Here is a 24,081-nt window from a genome sequence, read left to right on the forward strand (position 1 = left end):
CCTGTCCCGGCCAGCCTCTGCAGGCTGCCACTGGCAGAGGTGTGGTCCCAGGCCTTTGTGGCTTGGGGAGGAGCATTTGCAAACTTGGGGACCAGACACACCTGAGTGCTAGTCCTGGTCTACACTGCCCAGCTGTGTGACCAAGGGTGCATGCCTCGATGCTCTGAACCCGTTCCTTGTCTGTAAAACGGGCACGACAGCTGCCTCGTGCAGAGCCGAGGTGGCGACTTCGAAGCCCGCGTCACATGGCTGGTACTCAGTTCACTAGGTTTGAACTCGGGGGCTCTGAGCCCCAGGCCACGAACCGCCCGCATGATCCAGAAGCTGCTCGCCCTGCCTGGGTTGGCGGGGCGGCGGGGGGGGGGGGGGGGGGGTGAGTGAGCTCCAGGGGACTGTCTGAGGTGCTCTTTCCCCACAGGGCGCTTCGGGGAGCTGTCCTTCGGCTGCCTGCAGCTCCCCGGCCGCCAGGAGCTGCCCGTGGCCGTGCACACGCTGAGGGACGGCTGCTCCGACTCTCAGAGGCTCAGCTTCCTGGCCGAGGCCCTCACCCTGGGTCAGTTCGACCACAGCCACGTGGTGCGGCTGGAGGGTGTCATCACCCGAGGTAGGACTGCGTGCTCCGGAAGCCTGGGGGTGGCAGGGGGGCCCCTAGGCCCTTTCCCCAGCCCCTAAGCTGCCCAGTGTGCAGACAAGGCTGCAGCTTTCTTTCACTGACTCAGCCCTTCTGACCTTGAACGACCTTTCCGCCCTGCAGTGACGCTGTGGGAATGTGTCGCTTGGACCTCGGGTGACCTTTCCTAGCGGACTTATTGCAGCTCCTCGACCTTGGCCCCTGTCCTCCTCCAGATGTCCCCTCTTCTGTTCTTTGGCCTAGGGGATCCTGGGGCATGTGGGAGGCTGGCCGGTCGCCGGCGGGGAGGGGGGCGGGTAGCGGGGGAGCGGGCAGGTGGGAGGGGTAGGGGGTGGGAGGGTGCATGTGTGCGCGCAGAGGGGAGCAGGCAACTTAGAGTGCGCCTTCCCTATCCCTGGGCACAGGAAGCACCTTGATGATTGTCACCGAGTACATGAGCCATGGGGCCCTGGACGGCTTCCTGCGGGTGAGTGGCCTGGGCCCCAGGGGCGACCGCTGACCCTGTTGTGCTTCGTCCCTCACTTTTCTCCTTGGGGGGACTGGCACTCGGCATCATTCCCCAAAAAGCTGCCCGCTGGCCAGGCCGAGCTGGTGGCCCCGGGGCAGAGCCAGGGAGGGCCAGCTGGCTTCCCGGGGTCACGCAGCCCCAGGGGACTGAATGTGTGGCCCTTCCGCCTGCAGCGGCACGAAGGCCAGCTGGCGGCTGGGCAGCTGTTGGGCCTGCTGCCCGGGCTGGCGTCAGCCATGAAGTATCTGTCGGAAATGGGCTACGTCCACCGGGGCCTGGCAGCCCGCCGGGTGCTGGTCACCAGCGGCCTTATCTGCAAGATCTCCGGCTTTGGACGGGGCCCCCGGGACCGCGCAGAGGCTGTCTACACCACCATGGTGAGGCGTCCCTGCCCCTCCACCCAGTTGGCCCCAAATAAGTGCCAGTGTGGACACCACGGGGTGCCTTCCCTGGAGATGCAGCTGGGAGGGTGGCAGGTGGGGCTGGATCTGGGGCTCCGTGAGGTGGGCCCCTGGGTGTGCGGGCCCGTCCCTTGCTGGCCCTGACTTGCCCCCCGCCCGCAGAGTGGCCGGAGCCCCGCGCTGTGGGCCGCCCCCGAGACGCTTCAGTTTGGACACTTCAGTTCTGCTAGTGACGTGTGGAGCTTTGGTGTCGTCATGTGGGAGGTGATGGCCTTTGGGGAGCGGCCCTACTGGGACATGTCTGGCCAAGACGTGAGTGACCTCAGGGCCCACCCCCCCATCCTCTGCCCCTTGCCCTTTGACCTCTGGGCCCCAGGCCCCTCTTCGCTGTCCATCCACTTGCTTCCGGTCCTGCCCGGTCCCTGCCTGGGCTCCCTCGGATGGGCTGTGTGCCTGTGCTAGAGGGACTTCAAGCTTCCTGTCTGCCCCTCACCTCCACCTCCGCGGCGCAGGTGATCAAGGCAGTGGAGGACGGCTTCCGGCTGCCACCCCCCAGGCACTGCCCCTCCCTGCTACACCGACTGATGCTCGACTGCTGGCAGAAGGACCCGGGCGAGCGGCCCAGGTTCTCCCAGATCCACAGTATCCTGAGCAAGATGGTGCAGGACCCAGAACCCCCAAAGTGTGCCACGGCCACCTCTCCCAGGTACAGCTGAAGCCTCATTTGTCCCAGGTACACTCCCGTCTATCCCCAACCACCAGATACGGCCGACCTCTCACCTCTCCATGGGTGGCCTCCCTGCATGGCCAGGGTACAACCACCCCCTACCCCACCTGGCCTACCCCACTGGTCAACCCCACCTGGCCTACCCCACCTCGTCTACACATCCTATCCCACCTCGTCTACCCCACCTCTCTTATCTCACCTGTCCTACCCTACCTGTCCTATCTCACCTCATCTACCCCACGTGGCCTACCCCACCTACTCTACCCCACCCTGGCCTACCCCATGTGGCCTACCTCACCTGTCCTACCCCAGCTGTCCTACCCCACATGTCCTATCCCACCTCATTTACCCCACCTGTCCTATCCCACCTCGTCTACCTCACCTGGCCTACCCCACCCCAGCCTACCCCACCTGGTCTACCCCACCTGTCCGACCCTACCTCGTCTACCCCACCAGTCCTACCCCACCTCCTACCCCACCCCAGCCTACCACACCTGTCCAGGTATGACTGCTTACCCAGTTGCCCTAGATAAATCTGATATTCTGCTTGCCTCAGACACATGTAAATTTTTATCCTTCTTAGTCACTCTACTTGTCCTGGGTTTTGCCTCACACGTCCCGTACAGTGACCACCGACTATAAAATGAGTGGAATGAGCATTAGTTGTCCCAAATATAACATGGGTCACCTCCCAAAGCATCCTAGGAATGTCCTACCCTACCCAGGCTGGTCCATATACGCCCAGGACCTTTACAGGGCTCAGGTGCAACCTTCTCTCTACCTACCTGCCCAGGTATCTTGCAGCCCTCACCTGCTCTGGTGATGCCTCGCACCCCGTGGAGCCAGGTCTGCCCGGGGGCTCGGTCGCCCATCCTTTCTCAGCTGGCCTCTCCTCAGCAGAGCGACCAAGTCTGGGCACCCATCCTTGCTGCGGACTGACTGCAGCTCCTCTGCTCCCCAGGCCTCCCACCCCACTGGCGGACCGTGCCTTCTCCACCTTTCCCTCCTTCGGTTCCGTGGGCGCGTGGCTGGACGCCCTGGACCTGGGCCGCTACAAGGACAGCTTCGCTGCAGGTGGCTACGGGAGCCTGGAGGCCGTGGCTGCGATGGCTGCCCAGTGAGTCAGGAGCCCGGGGCCCTGCCCCTACCTGCCTGGGAGTCCTTCCCTGTCCTGGCGGTCGGGGGCAGAGAGCAGAGGGGGGTTTCAGCCAGCTGGGTCTGAGCGGCCCTTCTTTCAGGGACCTGCTGAACCTGGGCATCTCGTCGGCGGAACATCGAGAGGCCCTCCTCAGTGGGATCAGCGCCCTGCGGGCACGGGTGCTCCAGCTGCAAGGCCAGGGGGTGCAGGTGTGAACAGTGCGTCCTTGCAGCCAGGACCCCTGCCCTGACTCGGACCCCGGCAGGCTGGGCCCCAGCGGTGTGGAAGTGAGCACGCTCTCCCTGCACTGCGGCCCAGAGCTTGTTCGGGACCACGGTTCCCCTCATTTCACTGCCTAGTCCTCCCATTTGCCCCAGTCTGAACACCTTGGCCAGAAGGGTTAAATCCCTGGGGAGAACCCCTGAGCTACTAGCAGGAGGAGATGCCGGGCCTCAGGGACCAAGGGGGACAGGACGGGGAGGGAAGACGTAGCTTTAAATCACCTGGTTCGTGTTTTTCTGTCTTCCACACCCACTGGGTCCTGGGGCCCACCCCAGGGGGTGCCCCTTTTTCCACACAGACCTCTCAGCCTATTGGCAGCATGGGTCCCTAACATGCTCCCATGAGACCCAGCAGGGACCAGAGCTGCCTGGCGGCCCATCCTGAAGGGCCTGGAGGGGCAAGGTCCTCCGCTCCCTGTGCTTGGGCTTGGCCCTGTCTGCACACTGGTGGTAAGGCCCAGGCCAAGAAGGTGGTGCTGAGCTCAGGGGCTGGACCCCAAAGGCCCTAGACTCAGGAGCTGATTTCTGCTTCCCTTGTCCTTGGGCCGACAGCTCAGGGTGAGGGTGAGGGTCCTGGCTAGGCCATCATGAGGTTCTGGTGCTCCCCTGAGACCCAGCTAGGCCTCCCCTGTGCATTCCTTTTATAAATTCAACTGGTCGGGGTGGGGGGAGGGGGGACATCTGAGAGGAGCATGAGGGGAGATGTTTTCTCCCTGGAGAACCTGTGAGCTTTGCTCTCCAGCCTCAGGGGATGGTGAAGAGACCCTCAGAGGTGGACCTTCTCTCTCTGACAGGCTCCGAGCCACACTGTGCAGATAGGAAAGGGGCAGGGCGGTCAGAACCCATGCCCCCGACTCCCAGTCCGGGCCTGGGCCTGGCTCTGGAGAGAGAGAGAGTCCTTGGTCCTACCTTGTGATGCCAACTCCCTTCCCCGAGGTAGCCCAGGGGTACTCTGAGGTGGCCGCCTCTCGCAAGTTGTCTCCTGGGCACCACTCAGCCTCCTGTGCAGCACCCTCTCCCTCCAGCTTCTGGGGGACTCTGGCAGGAGTGGCCACCCTGGGCTAACCCCAGAGTTCCTGACCCAGAAGGGCTTCCCCGAGGTGGTGGAGATCATGAGGCCAGGGCTCTCATAGGACGGCAGGAAGGCTGCTGGATCTGGCTGGGATTCCAGGGGCTGGGTTGGTCCCAGTCACCCCTGACCTATGCCGACCCTGGACTTGGCTGCGTGTGGGTGGGGGTGGGATGGGTGGGAAGGAGGAGCCACAGGGGGAGAAGTAGGGGGTGAACAGATCATCGAGCTGGCCCGTGGAGGGCTCAGCCTAGGTGGGCGGAGAAGCTCAGGCACTGAGAAGTACGGGGGTGGGGCAAGGGCACCTTCCAGAAGTGCCCCGGGCCCCATGGGAGACCTCGGGGTCAGTGGGCCGGTGGGCCCGAGGGCAGATGGACACCCTCGTGATTCGCACACGTGCACCTGTGTCTGGAAAGGCTTCTCGGCTGAGAGGCTGATGCAGAAGTTGAAGGAGGCTTTGGAGGTGGGGGTGGGGGTGTCCCTCCTGAGGGCAGGGTGGAGTTTTGTGCAGGCCGAGAGACGCAGGGCCTAGGACAGGAGGCCTCCAGGCAGAGGGACTAGCATGAGAAGGAGCCTGGGGGCGGGAAGATGCAGCGGATTTTTGGGGAGCGCCCACGGTGGGGGACAGTGCCTCACAGCAGTGCCTTTGGCCTCACCCTGCCAGCAGCAGCTCTTCTCTCCTTGGGGCCCCTCCCTCTGCACCCCCCCTCCAAGCACCTGCCCTAGCCAGTGATGTTGAGGGAATGAGGTGGGAAGGGGGAGCTTGAGATAATGCTTCCACCTTTGATGGGGCTGGAGGGTCCGGTCCCTTTGCCAGCTCCCCTCTGGGCTTGCCCCCTCCCCCCACAAGCTTGGAAAGGACCTGGCGAGAGGACCAGGGGCCCCGCCTTGGGTGGAGGGGGCCTCATCCCCATCTCCAGCTGCAGCAGTCATGCTCTAAAGGTCCAGGGCCCCTCCCCATCCCCTGGCTGTGCTGCGGAGGGGCCCCCTGGCTGTGTTGGCAGGACTTCGGTGTCCAGGGTAGACCTCCCCTCCCCTGAGGAGTGAGGTCCCACAATCCTGAGGGGTCCCAGACCTCTGCCCTGCACAGATGCGGGCTGATGGCTCCCTGGGAGCCCTCAACAGATCTATTTTTATATGGAACTTGTTCACTGGACAGAGGGAGGTGGCCTGCAACCCTCCAGCTCCCCCATCTGAGCCCGTCCAGGGAGGGAAGGGGCTGGTGGCAGCATGGCGGGGAGGGGTGTTTCCTTTAACTCCGGAGATGTTTTTATATTTCGTGGGTTCTATATGCAGGACAAAGTAATAAAAACTTGTCTGTGATAAGGTACCTCTTTCAGTGACAGTTGCTTGACCTTTAAGAGCTTATGTGGGAGGGTTTCTATCGTCCCGACCCGCCCTGCGGTGTCGCCAGAGTGTAGGACTGAGGTCCCTCTGTGGAGAGACGAATTGAATGGCCCTTGCCATGATAGGTCTCTCAGTCTAGGGAGGGTGGCCTGGGAGCGTGGAGAAGGATGTCACCTGGTCTCGGAGTAGTAAAGCCAGGAAGGCTTCCCCCGGCAATACCCGGGTGGGGGCCCTTTTCTGAGATGCACGGGATACACGGGGAGGGGAGCAGGTGGGGAGGCGTCGGGGGCGTGAGGCGGCAAATGACACGCTTGGTTTGGATGTGTTTGGGGTCTTGTGGGTTGTGCAGGTGGGGGTGCCTAGGAGGTGGCTGGGTGCCGGGTCTGGAGCTTGGCACAGACGCGGGCTAGAGGTGGAGCTTTGAGGGCCGTGGTTCCTGGGGGTGGGGGCAAGGGGCAAAGCCAGGGCCTAGCAGGGGGGAGCCGAGGGAGCTCTGGGGAGACAGCCGGGGACAGAGCCCGCGGGGAGCAGTGAGCCATGGAGGGGAGGAGCCGTGAGTGTGATGTGCAGCGTGGAGAAGCCACGTGAGCAGCAGGTGTGGGAGGGCGGTGCTCGTTCCCAGGCCGCAGCCTGCACGACAGAGCTGGTCATCCAGCAGGCCCGGGATTGGGGTGCAGGGCTGGAAGGCCCACATCAAGGTGTCGGCAGGGTGGGCTCTTCCCAAGGACTCGGGAGGACCCGTCCCAGGCCTTTCTGCTTCTCCCTGCGTCTGCACCCCGCCTTCCACGTCCAGATTTCCCCTTTCAGAGGCGCACCAGGGGTCCTAGCCTGGCCCATCCTAGTGACCCCACTCTAACCTGATGACCCTGTAAAGACCTGTCCCTGAATAGTCCCTTTCTGTGGTCCCGGGGTTAGGACTTCCACATACGGATTTTGAGGGGACATAATTCAACCCCTAGTAGTGGCCTTAATTGTGGGGGACAGAGCCGGGTGAGAGGATGGAGGAGGGGGGTTGGGGAATCTTTTGGGGTGTGCCACAAGGGAGGAAGGTGGGATGAGACAGTGATCAGAGCCAAGCGGGGATGCGGGCTGAGTGCTCGCATGTGTGCACACACGCACACGTACCACGTGAGCCCTTGCCTTTTCCGGCTTGCTAGAGCCTCTGCGCTCCCTGGACCGGGCTGTGCGTGTTCCCGGCTTGGAGAAGGTGTCTTATTTTCTTGCCTCGTCAGGCTGCGGGAAGTGCTTCGGGCTGGGGTGCCGGGGTGCTGGGATGGTGGGGTGGTGGGAAATAAGCCCCCTTTCCTCCGTTCCTGTGCTCAGAACCAGTTGAGCGCCACTCGCGGGGGCAGACGGAGCCCAAGGCAGCAGCTCCTTGATAAGGCTGACTGCGGGCTGTTGCTTTACCATGTTTCTTCGAATCTAAGATGCCGTCACCGAGTGTGAGATGTACCACTAGGAAAACATCAGAGCCAATTCGACTGTGTCGTGCCATCTGCTTGGAAGCTGCGTCCCAATTTCGGAGATGTTCAAATGTATAAAACGTACATCTTCGGTGACTGAGTCGTGCTGTATCAGGACAAGGTGCCTTTCCCCGAATTACACCCACCCAGTCCCAGTCCCAGGCTGAGCCAGGAAGCTGCAAGCCTCCTCTGCACGGGCAGCTTTGCCCCTCTCCCCAACTTCCTGCAGGGTGGGGAGACCAGTGTGCACCCTGCTTGTGAACAGGCCGACCTGGGGGACAGGCCAGGTGGCGCCAGCTCAAGCAGCTTAGCTTACTCCATTCAGTTAAGTGGCTTCTTCTCCCCGGGGCAGTGGGGAGGGAGGAGGTGGGGGCGTCAGCAGTGTTGCTCCACTGACGACGTCTGCCTCAGTAGAGGCATGGAGCTGAAGAATGGGGGGACCCCCTCCGACACTTCACACTCCCCGCACACTGTAAGCGCTCACTAAATGTCACTGTTAGCAAGGCGTAAGGCAACGGGTCGACATGCGCATGTGCTTGGGGATCGAAATGCTCATGTCTGGGCAGCAAGGCTGCTGACGCGGCGTGACCAGCTATTGGGTCACTCAGTGAACCCAGCTCCCACGGGGTGGGGGGCAGACACTAGGAAGTTAGGACCTCACTGCCTGATGGGGGAGTGTTAAGTCAAGAGCACGAAAGGCAGAGCAGTAGGGATAAATGCTAGGTGTCCTGGGAGTCCAGTGACCTTCCACCTGACCTCGTCCCTGGAGAGATGCAGGAGGGCCCGGGGAGCGGGGGGGACGCAGGGGGACCATGTAGCGCCTTCACTGCCCTTACAAAACCACAGCTGAATTCTGGACTCGGGTCCTCCCACCTCCCCCTTCACATGGCTCGGGACTCAAGGCCTCCTCGCTGTATGGCGCCTTCTCTTTAAACCTCTTGGTACCTACCCTTGGCCATCTAGACTCCCCCTTCTGCCAGCATCTTGAAACAAACAAACAAACAAACAAACAAACAAACAAACAAACAAACAAACCCTGGCTAATCTCCCCAGGGTGCCTCACAGCCCATTTTAGTAGCCGGGCCCCCTGGGGCCTTGGGGCAGCAGAGAAGAGTCAGAAACGGATTCATAGATGACCTCGTGGTGCCTACCAGCACCTTGTGGGCAGATTATGGTTCTCACGTCTGACTCCAAGGAATGTGCTTTGACTAAGACTGCTTGAGGAGGTTCAAGAGAACTAGGAAACCAAAAGGAGGTTTCCCCACCGCAAGCACCTTACACCCCCTCCCAGATATGTTGTCTCCGGGCCCTTCTCCTCCCTCGCCCACTGCATGCATCCCCAACAGTCGGCTGGGGCACGGTGAAATATTGAGAGACAGGATTTGCAGGGGTGTATCCATGGAGGGTGCCCTCAGCCTCCACCCGATGGCACATGGTGACACATGGCCCTGAAAATCTGCAGACGGGGAGCTGGGCTCTTCCCAGTATCTCAGTGCCAAGGGTTGTGCTATGTTCTCCACCATATGCATCATCTGAGGCATCATCGGAAGATGCCAACTACATAGACCCTGATGTCGTCGAAGGGAAAGACGATGGCAGAGTGTGGAAGGCAAATGAAGGGGGAGGGGCTCGTTTAACCCGAGGGAGGTGCCTCGGCGGGGCAGGCGGGCCTGGGGAAAGGCCTCATCCTGTGAAGGCAGGAGGCACCCGAGCCAGAGCAGACTGGATTCCAGGCTCCCGTGGAGTGCAGAGCCCCGCGTGGGCCCCAGTTCTGAGCAAACGGACCCATTTGAGGCCTCGGGAGGCGCCTACTAGTAAAATCTTCAGCACGTGTCATGCTGCGTCTTAGGTGTGGGTCAACAGCTGGCAGCGTGTGAAGTCGGGAAAACGCGTCCCAGAGCTGGTGCCCATGTGGACGTGGACACACGGTCTTCCGTTGCACGCACACCCCTCGGTGGGAGTGGGCACCGTGGTTCCTTTGAGCGACAAAGCGTGTCTGACGCGGTGAATGGGCGACACGTGAATGAGCGACGCTTGGGGGAGGTCCTACCATGCACATCCCAAGAAGTAGCTCTTCGTAGGAGTAATGGGACCTAACTCTCCAAAAGGCCATACATTTGTTCTTCCAACAGGAATCACAAAGGAGGGCTTCTGGAAATAGCAGGAAGCCTGCAGGGCAAAGAAGGAACCTAGTGTTTACTGGAACTCTAGGTCCTCTTGGCGCTGCCTCCAGTACCCTGGGGAAGGGGAGGACTTGGGGCCCATGCTCCCCTCGAGCCAGCGCAGCTGTGCCTTTATTCGCTTCAACCCCACAGCAGCGGGTACAAGGTAAACTGCCGACCAGGGGGAGGCACGGAACAGAGGGGAGTGATCTAGCAGGGGTTGCTTTGAATGGGGAGAGGATGCTCTAAGGAAAGCTGCTCTCAGCTCCAGCTGGTGGTGTTGCCAAATCTTTTTTTTTTTTTTTTTGAAGCTAGCAATCATTTTTATGAAATCTCACAATTTTTAAATTGTTAGGAACGAAGCTGGAAGAACAACAACAACAACAAAAAAAAAACAAACAAAAACTAAAATCCAGTGAAAGTCAGTCTGTTTGGTTTGTGGGCTGGCAGTAGGATTTAAATTTCCTTTGTAAAATCCCAAGCTGTGCTTTAAACCCTGGGATGGGGAGCTCATTACCCTCAGTCCGCCCCTGATGCGGGATGAAGGACGGCTCTGTCTTCTTCACGTGACTGGCATCTGTTAGGCACCTGCTCCGCGCCGCACGTTTCCTACCCCTGCGTTCACTCAGCCGGTGGTGCCAGTGGAACGAAATAGGGCGAGGACAGCTCTGGGCCGAGCGTGTTGGGTCCTAAGGGTGTCCTTGGTGCCCGGCTCCTCTGGACACTGCACCAGGTGAAGGAAAAGGTAGATGCCTCGGGTTTGGTGACTGAATTGCTTGAAAGGAGGAACCTTTATTCCAAATGCTGCCGCTGACCACAGGGTCCCTGCCCATCGTGGTCAGAGCCAGGTGGCCGGGCTCGATGACGGCCCGTTCTTCTCTTCTGCCGTCGGGTCCAAGCGGGATGGTTTTCAGTGCAGAACGAGTTCAGGAAGGCACACCTGCCAGGGCCCTGAAACTCTGGGCCTGGAGAAGTGTGGTGGCTGCGTTCCCTGTGCCCCCGCTGTTCCCGTCAACAAGCCTGCGCTCGGGTGAACCGTAGATGGCCGAGGTTTTGTCCTCCCCAGTATGAACTTCTTGCTCACGAACAGGCGTTGGGGGAAGCCTACTGGGGGTGGGTTACCTGCACATTGGGGAAAGGGCCCCCTTTCCAGGTATCAGATTCTGTCTAAAGGAAAGGTTTCCGTGTCTCCTGAGGAAAACAGCCGCTCAGAGCCTCCCCCCACCCCCCCCCCCGCAACAGCTTCGGTCCCCAAACAGCCTCTAGTCCAGGGAGCACCGCTCAGAGACAGGCAGGCTGAATATGGATTAAAAACAAACCAACCCACAATTTATTGAAAACAGATACCTTTCAATAGCCCTAATTACAAGAGTTTAATAAGAGATGCTTGGGAACACGATACGCACAGAAGTATCAGGAAAAGGAGAATAAAACAAGTTGAAGGGGATATGGCTGCAACGGGACTGGACTGCCAGGAGGGTTACCTGGCCGGGTGACGCCGAGTGTGACACAGGGCCGCAGAGGACACAGGGCCCCAGGGCCCGCAGTTTTGGACCACACTGCAGGACTCGTTGGGGCGGGGTGTGGGCTCTGAACACTGAGCCGATGCCCGGAGCACAGGCCAGACATGTGGAGTGAGGCCACCAGGCAGTTCACACCTGCCCCCGACGAACCCCATGACAGGAAGTGCTCTCTGCAGTCTGTGGACCTGGCACGGAGAGCTCAGAGACCACCCCTCTGCAGCTGGTCCCACGAAGCCCTCGACTACGCTAAGCTCTAGAATTCTCTTATCCAAATCCCTACCAAGTAGAGAGGTAGAGGTGCCAGACAAGGAAGCTGCCTCCAAACTAATTTTTGGTCTTCGGTCAAGGGAGAAGTACAAACCACTGTTCCATGGTCAGCTTGGGAAAAACTACTGGGCAGGGCGGGCAGGAGATCCTGAAGGGCCACTTGGGTCCGCCTCGGGAGGAAGCGGGGCCAGGCCGATGCGCCTGCTGCGTCCCTGCTGGACAGGCCTCGCTCTGCTGTACGGCTCCTCCTAGCATCCGATCTTCCTCCCATGGCCCCGGCCCTCACTTCTCTGAGCCTAAAGCTCCCGGCCTCAAGCAACACAGAAACGCCGGGCACGGAGGGTGCTGGGTAAGAGGGAGCAGGAGGTTCCTGCAGGCCACCTCCATGGAAGGAGGCAAGGCAGAGAGGATGTGGTTGCGGGAGGCAGGAGCGGCAGCCCTGAGAGCAGGAAGGAGAATCCTACAGGAAGGACAGGACGTCTCGACTGCATGGAGGCGGGAGGCGGCAGGTGGCAGGCGGCGGGCGGGGAGGCGTGAGGAGCTAAGCTGTATTAACCGATGGGGGAGCAGTGTCCCCGCTTCCCCGGTTCTCCCTGAGGAACACCGCTCCCTGCTCTGGAGCTGCACACTTAAACAAACAATAAGCCTGAAGGGAAGAGGTGGCGTCAGGGTCCCCGACGTGCCCGCTGGAGGTCCGTCCTGTCCAGCGGGGCTTCTTGGAACAGCAACCTCATTTGTGAGTCCGTATGCTGCTGCAGATCTGGGCGAGGCGGCTCTACGGAGGGAAGGAGGCGGGTCAGCGGAGAGCAGGACAGCGGCCCTGCCTGTCACCTCAGGCTGGGGTGGCCAGGTCTCAGTGGATCTCCTCTAGAGGACGGAGGTCCCTTGGGGGAACCTGGCTGGGAAGGCAGCTCCGCCCTCGCCCCTTCCCTGGATGTCCCCCTCACAGGCACCCAGGAAGGGGGCACCTGGGGCAGCCCTGTTTGGGCCGAGAGCTCCCATCCACCCCCGGGGATTGTGCTGACTGGACCCGGAGGCCCGTGTGACCAAAGCTGAACCAACTTAATTTCCCTCCTGAGAATTTAAGGGGAGACAAGAAGCTGGACGGTCAATGCTGAGCATTAGAGCAGCGAAGTCGGAGTTGGGAGCGGGGCTGCCCGAGGCCACACGCAAGCCAGTGTGGAGGGAGAACGGAGGTGGAACCCCGGGCCCCGTGGAGGTCATCTCTCATCTCACGCTGAGTATGCGGGCCAGATGGAGCAGACAATCCTACGTGCAGCTCAACTAAGCCAGCTGCCAGAGGCAGCCCGCGTGCGGACAGTTACAAGACTCACGGAGAGTTTCTTAATGTTTCCCAAGGCCTCTGGGTCCAGCTGTGCGATGTCCATCCTCTGCAAGTCGCTGGCCAGTAATCGCATGCTCTGTGTGGAGAGCAGAGTGGGTTCAGTGGCCACGTCCCTTGGGGCAGGACCCTGCACCCGTGCCCTACTGTGCCCCAGGGGGCCCCCGGATATCCTGCACTTTGGGCAAGGGGAGCGGGAAGGGGGAGGGGCAAGGCCATTAGGAGAGGAGTTTGCCCCCAAGGAGCTGATGACCTTGGCGTTTGACCCTGGACCATGGTTGGCTCACCCGGGGAATAACGGCAAGGACGCCCCGCAGATTCGCCTTCCCTGCTCCCAGGAGCTGAGGCTCTGCTCTACTCAGCCCAGGGCAAGTGGGCTCAGCCCGCTTCAGAACCCCTCAGAGTCGTCCAGTGCGGGAGACCCAGCTCACGTTCCCCTTTCTAGGGCACATAACCCGGATGCTGCCTTCCTCTGTACTCCCTGCAGGATCTCCCCCAACTGCACACGTCCCGTGACACTAGAGGGCACTGGGCACCTATCTCAACTACTGAAGGCTTCTCGAGGGCAGGAATCATGTCCTCTACATCTTGGGCCTACCACCTGGCAGGTGGGCAAATGTCAGCTGATGAACAAACGGAACACGGAGCCGGGCACGGATGCCAGCCCGGCCTCCCCGTGAGACGCTCACCTCGCCACCGCCCACCGGCACCGTGAGGAAAATCTCTCTGCTGTCGGCGAGAGGGCTGCCGTTCACGGAGATGTTGTAGATCCGCTCTCTGGCTGCTGGGGTACGCAGGCCCGGGGTCTTGAAGACCCTGTGAAGTGGGGAGATCTCCGTCAAGATGGCTTGGCACAGAAAGTGACACGAGGCGCCGTGAGCCCTTCCAACCCCCATCTGGCCTCAAGCTGTAGTTTTCAAACCCTGCATTTCTAAGAAGGCGAGTTCTAAATTTAGGGCAAAAAGTCTTTTTAAACAGTAATGACTACACACAGCTGGAGAAGGGAGCTTGTAATGATCAAACCTCCATCTAGCCAAAGTCAGTTCTTATCCACGGAAAGCTTAGGTCCCAGGCTCTGCGTGGACACCAGCCATCCAGCCATCCACAAAGCCAGAAATAAACTATGGTTAATGCACTTCCAAGAGTGGCTAAGTGCTTCTAGCAGGAGGAATTTTCCAGGGTCAGAAGAGGAGGATTCGGAGATTCTAGCATTATACTAATTCCTAAACAAACTTTCTCAAGACAGTTGAAATTCTGTTTTCCTCTAAATGCCCTCTGCTGTATGTGCATGTGAAAAAGCAGTTCAGAAGCGGGAATTCAAAGAAGTCTTCCTCCCTCTCCTCGCCCCAGAGAGCCCCACTTTCAACTCCTCATGCCTTCCAGAAACGTCCTCTGAATATAAACACAAATGGGGCTCATCCAGGGCACCCCGTTGTGCAACATGCTTGGAGACGCCCGTCATCACGACGCTGTTCCTCCAGCACATATGGATCCGCTTCTTTAATGGCTACGGAGCGTCTCCTGACCAGCTGAGCGGCCCCATGGAAGAGATTAGCTTCCCGCCTGGGTCACCTTGGCCTCCCCGGTGTGACGGGATGCCCTCGCACTCTAACCGAGGGTGCGGGAGAGCACCTGCCCATTCAAAGAACACTTTTGTTGATCAGAAACAGAAAAGGCCGAGCAAGAGTCACTAGCGGCCCCCTAGTCCTCAGAGGCAGCGTGTTCTCCTGTCATCAAATAAAGACTCATTTTGACGCTGAAAGCAGGTGAACCAGCTCTCAGGGGAGAGGCAGACGCTCAGAAGCCCGGACAGTTACCCTCTTCCGAGAGGGCGTGCCAGGCTGAGGGGTCAAGTGTTTTCCTGGGGGCTCCCACCCAGATGTAGGCGCTGCCCTCCCCCGTTACTCACCTTGAGTCAAACCTGGGGGTCAGGCCTGGAGTTGGTTTCACCAGAGACAACTCCAGCCGGCTCACAGCTGGGGTGACGGTGCTGTAATGGCTCGACCTGTAATGGCAGGTAAGGGGTGGCCATGAGGTGCATGGGTCACACGCGGAGGGCAGTGACCACGTGGGTACCATCCCCAGTGCCTCCATGCACCGACTGGCGCAGCCCTCCCAACAACCCCGGACGCTGGCTGTCAGCCTCATTTATGGCCACGGGAACCTGAGCGCACTGAGGGGAGCAACGTGGCCAAGATCACAAGCCGGTCAGGGTAGAACCAGACCTCTGAAGCCAAGCCGTCCGTCAGCCTCGAGTCTGGCCCCTCAGTACCTTGCAGGCCCCTCAGCCGGAGTTCCTGTCCTCTGGCCGGGCACCTACCACTGCTCAGGGAGTCTCCTCCTTCACAGACACACGTCCCTGCTGCAATGTGCTAAGCTCCTTAAGAGGTGGCCCCTGTGCCCCGTCCCAAATGTTCAGCAGGGCCCAGCACAATCAGGTCCCCGGCAATTCTTACTAGGACCACGGGGAACATGTCAAGAAGGGTGGTGACAGCCACGTTGTGACCGGCCACGGGGGAGCTCTGCACGGGGACTGTCAGGCACGTGAACATAACGTGCAGTGCCTATTACAGGTTCCCGGGCCTCGCGTTCCCCGACAGCGTTAACACAAAAACAGGGAGAAGAGAGAACGTGGGCAGAACCGTAGAGCGTGCTGGGTCAGATCCTTTCTCCAGGCGCCTCCAGCTTGGAGACCCAAGCTCTCCCTGAGCACAAGCCACGGGAGCCCTTCCCCCATTTCCCCATTTCTGCCACGACGGACGGGGCTCGCCAGTAAAACCAAAACACACACCAAGGTTTGGAAAACCCATCACCTTTTCCTTCTGCCTTTTCCTTGTACGGATGGGGCTCTCTTCTTGGACGGAGGACACCTTTTGACCTGGATTCACAATCGAATGACACTGTGGTTATTAAAAGCCCCCAAAAAGGGGGAAGGTGAGGGAGGGTAAGAAAAGGGTAAGAAAAGGAGGGGCGGGAAAGGGGGGTGGATCAGCTCTGGAAAAGGAAACGGAGGCTGAACAGGAGGTCGATGTCCCGAGGGAAGTGGCTTAAGTAACATGGAAGACGACTGATCAACTCAGGACTTTTACTGTCTGGATTTTCAAAGTAGAGGGTTCTGGCCACTATTAAAGGTAAATCTCCTTTACACTCACTGCAGCCTGGCTGGCCCCCCACTCCCCGACGGAATGCTGTGAAGGTCACCGGGGCCGTCCCGGGTGCCCAATCTCCCCCACCCCATCCTCCCCTCAGCGCTGGCTGCCTCCTGAGCTCCTCTTTCTAGCGTCCCTCCAGTACCCGTGCTCAGCCGCCCCCTCCGTGCCCCCCCTGGCACAACCTCGTCGACACCCACACTGGGAGTCAGCATGCCCCTCCATCTCCCACTCCTCCCTGAGCTCCAGGCTGAAATTTCAGAAGAGAATGGAACACCTGATGCATCAAACCACCGGCACAACCGGGTGCTCCCCTTTACCCGAACCCAGCCCTGCTCTTCCCACTCTGTGCCACCTTCCGCTGCCCAAGATAAAGGCTCTTCAAGTCATCCCTGCTTCCTCTCTGCCTCCACCAGTCTTGCTTGGTCAGAACCATCCCTGGTCTCTATATAGGGTCACCGGCTCAGTTTAAGATTTAGAATAGCCTCCCAACTGGTTTCCTTGTCTCCCGTTTTTTCTCTTCCCCCATTTGTCCCAAACATTGTTCTGAAATACCAATCTGGCAGCGTCACTTACCATAACCAACCTGCTGAGATGGGAGCTCCTGAGCTCGGCATACAAGGCCCTTCACTGTCCGGCCCTACTGTACACAGATCACCCACAGCCTACATCCCTGTCAGCCCAAACTGCTTCCAAACTGCTTCCTGTTCCTTAAATGGAACTTGAAGGGACTTTCTCACCTCCTCCCGGGGTTCCCTTCTCTTTCTTCACAGCTAGTGAAATCTCCCTCACTTTTAAAGGCCTGGGTGTATCCTAACTGGGGAGGTAAAACGTGACAGCTTCCTCTTCTGCGTTCTATACACACTTCTATGGTCGCTTCTGTTATGAGCCATTTAAGTGCGTTCTTCTCTGCTACACTGTGAACCCTGGCAGGTGGGGATGGGGCAACGGGATGTTCTGTATTTTTGTTATTTCCCTGTCTCTCGTAGGCTCTCAGCCCCAGACCCGAGTGCCTACTTACTCTGGAAGTTCGAAGATTCTTCTTATTTTCTTCTTCTTCTTCCACTATCATTTCATCCACTTTTATTATCTTTCGTGCTATAAGAAAATAGTTTTAACAAACTGATATGCTCATAGGAATATATTTTCATGCAGTCCTGTTTCTAGAGGAAATAAAACTTATGTAATCTTAGGCTGTAATCAAGAAACAGACTTTGAGGGGCACCTGGGTGGCTCAGTTGGTTAAGCGTCTGCCTCTGGCTCAGGTCATGATCCCAGGGCTCTGGTATCCAGCCTCACATTGGGCTCCCTGCTCAGAGGGAAGTCTGCTTTTCTCCCCCTCCCTCTGCCTGCTGCTCTCCCTGCTTATGCTCTCTGCTAAATAAGATCTTCTTAAAAAAAAAAAAAAAAAAAAAAAGAAAGAAACAGATTTTGAATATAAATAAGGTGGCTTTAAAAAAAAAAAAAAAGGGGGTTTAGACAGAAGAAACTACCCAGACTGGTCAAGAAAGCCCACATGCTGCCCAGCATTCTGGTAAGAGTGCAGACGCTGGACTCAGCCAGGCTTGAGCATGAGGCCGGTCCCAGCACTGCCCAGGTCACGGGGCCCTCGCTGTGCTCCCTCAGCACGTCATCCATAAAGGGGAGTAGTCACCTCACAGGGGTAAGATGAGACCTGGATGTTCTCCACAAGAACAGGGTCTGTTACTTTCGTTCCTGTTTCCCCAAACCCTAGGATTGTGCCGGCTGAATGAATGACGGAAAGGCCTTTGGACAGTACTGGACACATGTCATAGAAGTATTATTTATTACAGCAAAATATTGTTATTTATGCAGGTTAGAAAAAACTTTCTCAGCATCGCAGCGGTCGAGTGATACAAGTTAGTGTCTCATTGCTAAACATGTACAACCACAAGCCACTCTCACTCTCGCTCCACATGGCCCAGGAGTTTGCTCACTATTAGTCCTGCACACTATTAACTCGGTGCAGCGGCCAGAATCACATGATTGGATTCATAAGCCTGAGGACCAGGCATCTGAGGAAGAGGCTCCACGACCGAGGCCTCTGTGAGCAACCAGCCAACCGCCTGGCCTCCATTCTCAGTTCAACGAGGGGTTTCAACAAGTACTCACTTTTGGCAGATTTCAAGGGTGTCTGAATAGCTTCTGCTGTTAGTTTGTTTATTTCTGTGATATCCAGGTCAGCCTGTGATGAATACAGCCAGAAAACACCAGGCATATTTCATCAAATATGGGGAATATTTTAAGACTCAACACGATTAACTTAAAAAACACATTACTTGTTATGGACCAAAGATTGTAACGTATTACTTATAACACGATAGAGTGAACTCTCATAAATATAGCCCAAGAGCTAAAATGTTGCTGATAACTTGCTTCTAACTCTACATTCTTCCCTGGTCTATTTTCTCATTTTCCCCCAGAGGTGCCACCATCATCCCATTTGCTTAAAAGCGTGGTTTTTTGTTTTTGTTTTTTTATAAATATATATGTGCTTACGTAATATTTTACTTGGTTTCACTTCTGACCACTGTTTGTTGTAATTCATCTGTTCTCCCTGCCACGTAACATCGCACTGTGGGACTCTATCACAGTGAGTTTGTCCAATCTCCTGTCATCAGTCTTTTTGCTATTAACCAACACCGCTACTCTGATCCATCTCATAATGTGTCTGATGCATGTGTCCAACTTCTCTCTTGGCTGTATACTAGGGGTGGGGCACGGGACGGTTGTAGCTACACAAATGTTCAGCCTTGATATTATACCGAAACATTTTCCAAAGCGGTTGCACTTGATTACATCCCACTGGCAAACAATACAAGTTCCTAATGACTCACATTCTCTATACTTGGTGCTGTATTTGACTTTTCTCTTTCTCCTCTCTCTCTCTCTCTCTCTCTTTTTTAAGTCTGGAGCGTCCACACGGTTTTCTGTTGCACTTACGGGCCCTTCAAGAAGGCTTCTAATCACTGTCATTCTAATTAAATGTTTTCCCAGTGGTTGACTACTTATGGGAATGAGAATAGCCACGAGCAGGTATGATTCTATGGCTTTCCTTGCACGGCGTGTGGAAGTATCAGAAGAGCTGTTACGGACTAGGGATGGCAAGTTACATCTCCAGATTGGTAGGGACTCCGTGGAGTGCTGAGGAGCATTCTGAGGCTGTCCAATCTTAGCAAGAAATAGTGCTGTAGATTAGTGACGTCTGAAATGGTTGATGGAATAGATAGTGGCCAAATATCTGCCATCTCTAAAAACATCTGGCATGTTATGAAGGTCTCTGTGGTGGCAGGCCACCGAGCAGCTTTAAGCAGAAGAGTTAACAGGCCTAAGACCTGAAAGGCCTGTTTGCACGGCTGGCTGGTGGCTTGTGTAAGAACCCGGATTTCAGGGTTCCCACCATTCCCTGGTTAGAATGGTTCTCTGATCCTAAGCTTTGAATAAACAACATGGCTTATGCCGCATACTGGCTCTCTTCCTGGAAGTCTGAAATTTTGGTACATGCTAGGTACAGAAGATGCCGATGCGACCAGCCCCCAGTAAAAATCCTAGGCATTGAGTCTCAAAAATGTTTTCTGGTAGACAACATTTTACAAGTGATGAATTATGGTGTCCTATGTGACTCCATTAGGAGAGGACTCTTGGGAGCTTGTGCCTGGTTTCCTCTGGACTTTGGCGCACATGTCTCTTCCCTTTGTTGATTTTGCTTTAGATCCTTTCACTGTAAAGAATCATAACCATGAGTATGACCATATCAGAGCCCTGTGAGGTTTCCTAGAAGTGAAAACTTGAGAGATGCCCACATACCTAATTATTATGAACTTCTGTACCAAAGTATCATTCCTTCCCTGAGTTTTAAGTCATATTAACTAAGGCTACAATTCTCTTGACTTGGTGTGAAGACGCTGGCTATTTCATATTACGCTAGAAGCTCCCTGACTTTAGCTCTAGAGTCTGATTAATTAACAAGTGATGCATTAGCTAATGAGTATAATTCATCTCAGAGGTTAAGTCTTTTGAAACATTATATCTGGGTGTGTGGAGGCAAGAACATATTAGAAAGAAAGAGAAAGCCAGAACGAAGAATGTTTTACTAGCTCCTGATTTTATTTTTCAGCTATCCCCTTTCTTCTACAATATTCACCCCCAAACTCTCTAATTAGTTTTTTCCTGACTGAACAACTGGCTCTGAAATATCTTTAACTTCTGAGGCTGCTGTAAACCTGCTATTCAATGCTACTATGCACCGTTTGCAGTCAGATCCCTTCAAAACCTAGGATTCCAAGTAATTCTAATAATGTGTAGTAGGATGTAGACTTTTGGGTTCACTTTGTAAACCTGATGAAGGTTATAATAAACATTCTCCCCAGAAAAATGACAAATGCGTATCTATACACACATTGCTTATGTACGATTTTGTGTACAATGCCTAAGGTCTCCATGAAGACCCATTTATGGACCAGTTCTTGTCACTGTAAAACAGGGCTTTCTGCAACAATAGAAATGCTCTATTTCTGAGCTACCAATATGTAGTCACTAGTCATGTGTGGCTACTGAACATCTGAAAAGTGGCTAGTGTCTCTGAGGGACTGAAGTTTTAATTTTATTAATTTTAATTGATTAAAATAGCTACTTGTGGCTGGTAGCTATTGCACTGGACACTACAGATCTAAGATCTAACCTGTTTATTTTGCTTCCTCATCTTACTCTCTTCCTGATCCTGATGCTAGGATAGAGGAGGTGAGAGGGGATGAGGAATCCTGAGAATCCCAAGTAAGAGTGTAGCTTCTACAGTAGGACATGATAAAACAACAGTCTCGGGACACCTGGGTGGCACAGTCGGTTGAGTGTCCAACTCTTGAATATGTCTTGGGTTGTGATCTTAGGGTTGTGAAGTTAAGCCCCATGTTGGGCTTTGTGCTCAGTGCAGAGTCTGCTTGAGTTTTTTTTCTCCCTCTGCCCCTCTCTCCCTTTCCCTCTCTCTCAAATAAAATTTCTAAAAAAATAAAATAAAATAAAAATAAAACAAGTCTCTTTGGCACTTAGCAGCCCAGGCCATTAGGTAATGACCCAGGGGCTTAGAGGGACTTGGGCTTGAGGCTTCTGCTTTGCCTGAGAGGTCAGGGCAGAGAGTTGCAAAGAACCTGCCCAAAACAGAATGGCCTCCCTCTGTAGAACTTGACGGTATTTGAGCTTCATAGACTCAGCATTTGACAATCGTAATTTTCCAGTTGGCATAAACAGGATACGTCCCCTACAAAACCTCCTCCGTAGTAAGCACCCCCTGGTTGGATTTTGTGACAAGATTAAACTTAAAAACTAAGCACAGTTCCAAAATAGGACAGGTCACTTACTGTGGCTGCCTCTTCCAGGGCCTGTTTGTTTCCTCCAAGGGCTTTAAAAAGAACATTTTATTTAGTTACTAGCAGATCTTAATGATAAACCATCCTCCCTGATATATCCCATTATCTGCCTAAAAATGGGTCAGATTAAACCCTGGCTTCAACATTCAAGGATCTTTACAACCTCGTTTAATTTTTCTCCATATCTGACTGACCCCATTATGCATATTCTAGGTTCCACCACACTGGAAGTCCTTATTTCCCAAATGTGTCGCTGTCTCTCATGACTCCGTGCCTTGGCACGTACGTATTATTCCCTCTATCGGAAATGCTCCTCTGCGCCCAACAAGTTTCTAATTCGTCTTTCAAAACTCAGTTCCAATCCAAGGCTCTTTACTGTTCTATCACAACAGATCCCTGCGAAGTGCTGAGTTAGATGCTCAGCCTCATCATACCCAACAATTACTCAAAGCTGTGTAAATGTTCACCTGAATTCCTAGAAAACAATTTCGGGCGAAAATATGGCATGGGGTAGGTGTATAGCCAATGTGTGCTGAACAAAGAGGTCTGCACAAGATTTAGATGTAAAGTTAGGTTAATCCTTCTTCTAGAAACTCTCATAGAGTCCTGTAGAACTGTTAGAAATTCATGCTTTGAACCAGAATGCCTGGATTTAAATAAGTATACTTTGCTACTAACTAGCCTATGAGACGTTGAGCAAAGTAAACAACCTCTCTGTGCCTTAATTTTGTCATTTATAAAATAGGAGCAATATTAACAATGAACACTTTTGCTATGAAGATAAAATTAGTTAACTTACGTAGTACACTCAATACAATGCCTGCCCACCTAGCACGGGAAGCACTATATAAATGGACCTACCAACCACTACTCTACCCTTTTTCTGATACTTATAATTTTAGCTATATAATCATGTGTGCATTTTTATTTTTTTAAAAGATTTTATTTATTTATTCATGAGAGACACAAAGAAAGAGAGAAAGGCAGAGACACAGGGAGAGGGAGAAGCAGGCTCCATGCAGGGAGCCCGATGTGGGACTCAATCCCAGGTCTCCAGGATCAGGCCCTGGGCTGAAGGTGGTGCTAAACCACTGAGCCACCCGGGCTGCCCATGTGTGCATTTTTAAAACGATCCTCTTCTACTAACTTGTAAGCTCCTGAGGGTAGGGACAACGTCTGTTGTTATTTCCCAAAGCATTTTCACCCCTTAGCACTGGGACAGAGGCACGCTCCATGAGTATTTGTAGAAACGTGCAAGTCAAAAGGGTCATTAAGTAACCACAATTTGAACACAACGTGCTTTTCTATGCAGGACGGAACCTACATAATAGCTAATAATAAAGAAACGAGGAAAAGTAAGGGCACCCCAGAGCAGAAACGAGAGCCTGTCGCATGTCCTTGGGCATTTAACATGGGGGCCAGAGAACAGGCTGCAGTTTTCTGCTGGCCAGAAAAACTTGAGTCCTTGCGCTTCACAATCTGATTTGCCCTTTTTTTTTTTTTAACTGACGGTTTCCATGAGATGCAGAAAGTACGGCTTAGGGTTCTCCAACCATCTGAGCTCTGGTTAACGAACCAAGTTATTCAGGTATCCGTTTTTAAGCGACTGGATAAACTATCCAAAAAAAAAAAAAAAAGAGAGAGAGAGCGAGCAAGTGAGAGAGAGCGTTTTGTGACACAAAAAATGCACACAAATTTCACATTTCTGTGCGTCCCTAAGTAACGTTTTCCTGGAACACATACATGCACCTGTTCAATCCAGCAGTTTTGGGCCTAGAACAGCTTGAATTGAGTAGCTGCAAAGCTTCAAGAATTCAGTATGGGGTCCTTTAGAGGGGATGGATGCCTGCCTGCCTGCCTGCCTGCCTGCCTGCCTACCTGCGGGGCAGATGACGTCAGAGTCCTGTGCAGACAGGTGAAGCAGGGAAGTGCAATAAGCAGCGCAGGGGGGCGGGGGGCGGGGGTGATCACCGCCGGCCGAGGCCTGGGGACGCGAGCGGCTCTTACCGAAGTAGTCGAGCCAGTTCATCTCGCGCAGCGCCTTGGGGAGCCGCAGGATCTCGATGTTGTACAGGTTGTCCATCTCCTTGAGGAGGTTCTGTGTGTCCGACTGGATCTGCTTGGACCGTATTTGCACTGCGGGCAGGGCACACGGGCGGGTGAACCGGGGCCCGGGGCCCCGCACCCCACCCCGCCCGCACCCCGGCTGCGCCCCCTACCTTCCCGGTCGAAGTCCCGAAGAAAGGAGGCGAGCTTCCGGCTCCGCAAGGAGCTGGTCTTGGCCACCCGACTGCCGCCCTTCCTAGCCGGAGCCATGGCGCTTGGGTGGAGGCTGCGGGCGCCCCCGGGGCGTGGGGGGGGGGGGCGGTCAGCGGCCGAGGTCGCGGGAGAGGCCGGGCGGGCGCCCTAAGGGGCGAGCGGGGGGCACAGGCTGCCCCGGGGAGGCCCGAGCTTAAACGAGGCGCGGGGCACGTACATGCGGGTCGCCGAAAGCGTCCAAGAGAACCCCCGCCTCCGCAGCCGCAAGGACGGAGCAGCTCCTTGCAGAACCCGACGTGCAGCCGCCGCCGCCGAATTCAAACCGCCACCGGCTGACGAATCAGAAGTCGCCGTCTTGGGAGGCTCCCGCAACATCCAATCACAAGGACGCTCCGCCCGTAGGACTACAGCCCCCAGAAGGCATCGCGCG

General features: G+C 55.6%; 2 protein-coding genes across 3 annotated transcripts in view; one reads left to right on the forward strand and one right to left on the reverse strand.

Moving 5' to 3' along the window:
- The window catches only part of EPHA10 (EPH receptor A10), a 41,418-nt gene extending 35,333 nt beyond the window's left edge, over nucleotides 1–6,085 (forward strand). For both annotated transcript variants that reach the window (XM_038557849.1, XM_038557850.1), the window contains exons 11-17: nucleotides 419–604; nucleotides 1,036–1,097; nucleotides 1,313–1,516; nucleotides 1,703–1,852; nucleotides 2,053–2,246; nucleotides 3,229–3,384; nucleotides 3,506–6,085. In XM_038557849.1, the coding sequence (XP_038413777.1) occupies nucleotides 419–604; nucleotides 1,036–1,097; nucleotides 1,313–1,516; nucleotides 1,703–1,852; nucleotides 2,053–2,246; nucleotides 3,229–3,384; nucleotides 3,506–3,620 (1,067 nt within the window). In that variant the 3' untranslated portion in view covers nucleotides 3,621–6,085. The remainder of the gene's footprint in view (nucleotides 1–418; nucleotides 605–1,035; nucleotides 1,098–1,312; nucleotides 1,517–1,702; nucleotides 1,853–2,052; nucleotides 2,247–3,228; nucleotides 3,385–3,505) is intronic.
- Nucleotides 6,086–11,030: 4,945 nt separating this feature from the next.
- Nucleotides 11,031–23,966, reverse strand: CDCA8 (cell division cycle associated 8). Its single transcript, XM_038557851.1, has 10 exons — nucleotides 23,612–23,966; nucleotides 23,400–23,528; nucleotides 21,384–21,424; nucleotides 18,142–18,214; nucleotides 17,030–17,106; nucleotides 15,673–15,737; nucleotides 14,769–14,864; nucleotides 13,549–13,675; nucleotides 12,852–12,938; nucleotides 11,031–12,292 (listed from the first exon to the last, which is right to left on the reverse strand). Exons 1-10 carry the CDS (start codon nucleotides 23,706–23,708, stop codon nucleotides 12,248–12,250), a joined length of 837 nt encoding a protein of 278 aa, XP_038413779.1. The 5' UTR covers nucleotides 23,709–23,966; the 3' UTR covers nucleotides 11,031–12,247.
- Nucleotides 23,967–24,081: the final 115 nt, after the last annotated feature.

The sequence above is a fragment of the Canis lupus genome, chromosome 15 (genome assembly GCF_011100685.1).
Source record: "Canis lupus familiaris isolate Mischka breed German Shepherd chromosome 15, alternate assembly UU_Cfam_GSD_1.0, whole genome shotgun sequence".
Taxonomy (NCBI): Eukaryota; Metazoa; Chordata; class Mammalia; order Carnivora; family Canidae; genus Canis; species Canis lupus.

Excerpts from the sequence above, each read along its gene's own strand:
- CDCA8 (XM_038557851.1), bottom strand. The coding sequence starts at position 23,708 with ATGGCTCCGGCTAGGAAGGGCGGCAGTCGGGTGGCCAAGACCAGCTCC. Across the intron at positions 15,738-17,029 it reads AGAATCTTCGAACTTCCAGA|GTCAAAAGGTGTCCTCCGTC; the intron begins GTAAGTAGGCAC and ends TTGTGAATCCAG. Across the intron at positions 12,293-12,851 it reads GAAACATTAAGAAACTCTCC|AGCCGCCTCGCCCAGATCTG; the intron begins GTGAGTCTTGTA and ends TTCCCTCCGTAG.